Source organism: Kogia breviceps, chromosome 18, assembly GCF_026419965.1.
Source record: "Kogia breviceps isolate mKogBre1 chromosome 18, mKogBre1 haplotype 1, whole genome shotgun sequence".
Classification (NCBI taxonomy): Eukaryota; Metazoa; Chordata; class Mammalia; order Artiodactyla; family Physeteridae; genus Kogia; species Kogia breviceps.
In genome coordinates this window covers 7,267,468-7,272,853 of record NC_081327.1, presented here as the reverse complement: position 1 = coordinate 7,272,853, position 5,386 = coordinate 7,267,468, and the positions used below count along the sequence as shown (strand labels likewise).

The 5,386-nt window shown below is 59.0% G+C and overlaps 1 protein-coding gene across 1 annotated transcript; it reads right to left on the bottom strand.

Annotated features, from left to right (window-relative positions):
• Positions 1-2,408: 2,408 nt before the first annotated feature.
• On the bottom strand, positions 2,409-5,007 carry LOC131745304 (tetrapeptide repeat homeobox protein 2-like). The gene is given in 5 exon segments (XM_067019653.1): positions 2,409-2,528; positions 2,530-3,063; positions 3,659-3,828; positions 4,038-4,111; positions 4,973-5,007. Coding segments are annotated over 5 exon segments (933 nt in total).
• Between the last annotated feature and the right edge of the window lie 379 nt (positions 5,008-5,386).

Below are 5,386 nucleotides of genomic sequence, written 5' to 3'. Positions count from 1 at the left end.
TGCTGGGGAGAAGCCCAGGGACTGAGGGGGGAGGGAGAGAGACCCGAGAGGGAGAGGAAAGGGGAAGCGAGGGTCTCCGCAGGGCAGACAGGTGGAAGATGGGTGAGTCAGAGGAGGGAAGAGTTGGAGGTGGGGGTGGGCGGTTGTTTACACGGCAGAACAGTAAGACTGCCCACTTCCTCCGCGCTTCCTGTGTATCAGGCTCCGTGCCCAGTGTGCAAACGGCACACTCTGTGTAATTCACACCCACCCCCAGGTGGTGGTTACCCAAAGCGTCATGGACGTCCAGCTGTCCACATGGCTTTCTCTGAACGGTCCAAGAAGCAGATAGACTTGGTAAAACTCGAGAGAGCAGAGAGGGGTTAAGGGCTGTGGTCTCCGGCTGGGCAGCCTTGTTCACTCTCAGCTCAGATGCCTGAGGTCTTCTCAGAAAGGCACTTGAGTGCTCTGATATTCGGTGTGACCTCAAGGGATTAGGCTGCTGGCCTTAAAGGACCTTTTGTAAGGGTATTAGAGCCTAAAGGGCAGCAGCTGTCACATGGGGAGTGACACAGGCTGCGGGGCCCTTGCCAGTTTGGGGTTTTTTTTTTAAATTTTATTTATTTATTTTTGGCTGTGTTGGGTCTTTGTTTCTGTGCGAGGACTTTCTCTAGTTGTGGCAAGCGGGGGCCACTCTTCATCGCGGTGCGCGGGCCTCTCACTGTCGCGGCCTCTCTTGTTGTGGAACACAGGCTCCAGATGCGCAGGCTCAGCGGCCATGGCTCACGGGCCCAGTTGCTCCACGGCATGTGGGATCTTCCCAGACCAGGGCTCGAACCCATGTCCCCTGCATTGGCAGGCAGATTCTCAACCACTGCACCACCAGGGAAGCCCGCCAGTTTGGGTTTTGAAAGCAAGACTTGGCTGCCTCAGTTTCCTCTCCTTTCTGCCCCACCCCCATCTCCCCCTCTCTGCCCTGCTATGTCTCCTCTCTCTGCCTCTGATCTGTCTCCTCTGCCCCTCAGTCTCCTGGAGGGGTCTTCGTGGTCTTTTCTGTCTCCATTCTCTGATAAGCACAAAGGGTCTCATTCTATCCTGGCAATTGTCTCTCCACCCCCAAACCACAGACTGTCATGTGGACCTCTAAATCCCTGTTAATTCTCACTATATTTTGCTGAGGCCGGCCTGGCCTAAGAGGATTGGAGCATTTGCTAAATGGGACCAGGACGGGGCCAGAAAACTGGCTGTGGGGAGACCCAGGGGTCCGGATGGCCACAGAGAGAAGCAAGAGAAACTGGAGACAGAGGGAACATGAAATTGGTGCAAGGTTATAAAGACCATGGACCCCAAATAAACACTTTGTAGATATCTATCCATCTATGATTGGACCCTTGATTTATGCCAAATTACCCAGCCTCTCCATACACTGACCATTGGAAATCCATGAGGAAAAACCCAAAAGAAATCCCTATCTCACACTATACATCCACAATCAATTCTAGATGTTTTAAGACCTAAATATGGGAGTTAAAACTGTAAAGATTTTAGAGAAGAAGACAGTATCTTTATAACCATGTGATAATGAAGTGTCTTAAACAAGAAAAAAGAAAAAGCGTTAACGCTAGGAGGAAAAAGAGCAACTCCACCCCGGCCCCCCAAACCCCTGAGCTATATTGAAAACAGTAGGCTGGGGATATCAGACTGATGTTATCTGTAAACCGTTTTCAGTTTGTGACAAGGCAAGTAGACCTTGAACTTCAGCTTTTATAAACTTTTACGTCAACCTGGAAATGGGGGCATATCTTGTGAAAATCATTTTAAATTGTTTAAAATAAATTTATTGTTTTACAGCGTATCAGCTTGCCACTGATGGAAAGGAAAGAAAAACACTGGCTCATCACAAAAGATAATGGGAGGCACTGAAATACACAATAAAGAAATTCTACTTACAGAAAAAATACACATCGGAAAAATGTTTGCAACACTTTAACCACCAAAAGGGATAGACACATAAATTCAAACAAATTAAGAAAAATGGGGGGGGGACAATTTACAAGTATTCCTAGTGTCCGATTAACATGTGAGACGAGCTTGCTTAACTTCTGCATCATTGGAGACATCAATATTAAAACTACAAAGAAGCCACAAGACGGCAGATCAGCAAACATTAAAAGGTCTCAAATGCTAAACGTCCGACAGGCTGGGCTGGAGCGCTGAGCTCATGTTGGTCCAGGTCGCATAGGAAGTTCTCCGGCAGCGTCCGCGCAACAGGAACACACAGCGCGAGCAGCAATTCCACGGCTCACTTAGGCATTGACAGCATTGCCCACGGGCGCCCCGAATAACGGGGCGGGGGCGGGGACGTTCAGAGCTGCGCGCCCGGTGACACAAAAATGCCCCCTCCGCAGGCTGGATCGAGGGAGGTGCAGTCACGCTGGGAGAGTAGCCAGCTGTGAACCCCGAGCGGCCACATCTTCCCGCACCGCGTGGGCGCCAAGCGCAGGTCCCACCGCCCTGGTCCCCTCTGGCCCCGCGGGGTCTGCAGGGCTTTTGCGGGGACAGATGACCCTATAAGTTCAGTAACCACTTGCGGTCTAAGTCGTGCTCACCCACAGACTCATCTCTCTTTGGGGACCCAGACATCAAGGGAGAGGGGGACCCGGGGGAGGGGTCTTGGGGTGAGAATACCGCTGTAAAATCGGGAATTGGTAAAGGATCTGGGCCAAAGTTGGGGGCGTAGGGGTCCGGAGGCCAGGCTGGGCCGGGGGCCGGGGCCGAAGCAGCCTGGACGGGCGCCTGCGCGCCTTGTGCCGGGGCCCACGGGGCGCGGCCGCGGCTGGAGACGCTGGGCTCGGGCGCGGCGAGCGCCCCCGCGGGGCTGCGCGGAGGCGGCCTGCGGAGCCCCGGGCCGTCTGGGAACGCGGGGCCGGCGACGGCGGCGGCGGCAGCAGTGACGGGGGCGGGCGCGGGGCCCGGGGCGCCGGGGATCCCGGGGTCCGCGGGAGCATCGCGGGCGCTCTGGCGCCGGCCCTCGGCCAGTCGCTGCAGCCGGGAGCGTTGGGCCCGGCGGTTCTTGAACCACACCTGGGGAAACGGGGGCCCGGGACGCGGCGTGAGAGGCGAGAGGCTGCGTGCGCTCGCCTCGGCGCCGGGTGTGAGGCCGCCCCGCGCCGCTGAGAAGACGGCCGTACCTCCGCCTCCCGCTCCCAGACCCAGTCTGCGGCCCCTGGGGTTCAGGAGGCCGCGGGGAGGGGTGCAGAGGGCAGGAGGGGTGCAGAGGGCGGGAGGGGTGCAGAGGGCGGGAGGGGCGGGGCTTGGGCACCCAGGGGCCTGGGGGCCACGAAGGGGTCTGCCCGAGAGGGTCCGCGGGTTCAGAGGCCCTGAGGTCTGGGCACTGGGAGACCGAGGGGGGCGTCAGTCCCGGCCGGGTGCGGTTGGAGGGCTCGTAGGGCACAGGGTTGAGGCGGACTCGGGGTCCAGCCGTGGCTCCGCACCCGGGAGACCCCTCGCTTGCTGCGGGACCCAGGGCGGCACCGGACCCCTTTGGCCTGGCCGATCCCCTCGTGCAGAGCGAGCGGGCGGAAAGGTGGCCCAGAGGCAGCGCACTGGATAAGCGGCGAGCAGGGAGCGCGTCTGGTGCGGGGCGGGGAAGGGCGGGGCCTGGGGGGGCGCCTCAGACCTGCAGTTTGTGCTCCTCTAGGCTGAGCCTGGTCGCCAGGTGCAGGCGGTCCTGGTAGCCGGGGTACGCGTTCTTCTGGAAGTATTCCTTGAGCACGTCCAGCTGCTCTTTGGTGTACACGGTGCGCTCCTGCCGCCGCCTCTTTGGGGGTCCTGAGCTCCGTGTGGGGCCTGGCCAAGGGGGAAGCAGGGTCACATGAGCCCCAGCAACAGTCCCCAGCCCGCCTGGCACCCTCGCCCGACCTGCGCCAGGCCCTTGTGGGCAGCCGAGGGGCTCAGGCCTGAGGGCGGCAGGCAGTGCGTGGAGAAGCCCGCGGCGTCGCGACCAGGTGTTGTTGGTCAGACTCAGGCTCTCCGTACTGCAGCCCCAGCCCCTGTACCTCTCTGGGCCTCAGTGAACACAGCTTTGAGATGGGCCTGATCACAGCTCCTGGAGTATTCCAGGGCCCCCAGCCTGGGAAGGCAAGCAGGACAGGCTCCTTAGGGCTGCCCCTCTCCCCTCCAAGGGCTGGAGCCACCCTGACGTTTACAGGGGACCACTGCGTGCCAGGCTCTCTGCTCATGTCACCCCAATGATGTAATTCCATCCCCAGACTCCGCTAAGCCCTCCCCACAGCACCGCGCGGGAAGCGCTCTCGGACAGCCGGGCCCTTCTCTGGGCGCCCAGGAGGCCTCCCAGCCTTGGCCCTAGGACACCCCTTGCACAACCCCACCGCCGGCCCAGGCCCCTCTCGGTGGCCCAGACTCACCCATGAGAGACCTGGGTTCTCGCTTCCTCCTCACTGCTGCTCTGCTGTCTGCATTTGAGGCTCTGCTCACAGGGCCTGGGGCTTACATCCCGGCTTTATGCTGTGTCCACCTGGGCACACCCTAAGGGTCCTGGAACCCACCCTCTCTTGCCCCGCCCCCAGACTCACTCCCTTGCAGGAGATGCAATAATTGATTCATCCTTTTTTAATTGAGCAGCTACTACTCGCTGGGCCTTTCCTGGGAGCTGCTAATAACCCTCTGTGTTCAGACAGCCTGAGTCCTGCCCTCTTCCCTTTGGGGATGAATGAGCTGGGTCTGGTAGGCCTGTTCGACTCAGGATCTTGGGTCTCAGGAGGCCAGCTTCCCGCCTCTCCCGGCTGCATAGACCTGGGACTAAACATCAGACTGAACTCCTGGCTTGTGCCAGGGTCTCCTGGGGTCCGGGGGGGGGGGGGACACAGCTTATTATGCTCATCCCCAGGGGACTTTTGTTAAAATCAATGGGAGATGACAATTAAGTAAGTGATCAAATACAAGAGGAAACAAAGCAGAGAGGACTTGTTACTCGATTACATCACTCTCTGTTGCTCCCGGGGGCATCCGGCCATTTACTCTGCTCCTTTTTGGCAACACTCGGCCACCATCGGACATCTTTTCTGCTTCTTGGGCAGCTGAGGACACATTGGTCACCAGGACAGCCCGTGGTGCTGCTGTCGACAGGGGAGAGTCTAGTAATGTCCTTGGTCTCTAAGATGTGATTCGAGGCCACCTTCCCCCTACTTTTTTTTTTTTTTTGCGGTACGCGGGCCTCTCACTGCTGTGGCCTCTCCCGTTGCGGAGCACAGGCTCCGGACGCGCAGGCTCAGCGGCCACGGCTCACGGGCCCAGCCGCTCCGCGGCACGTGGGATCTTCCCGGACCGGGGCACGAACCCGTGTCCCCTGCATCGGCAGGCGGACTCTCAACCACTGCACCACCAG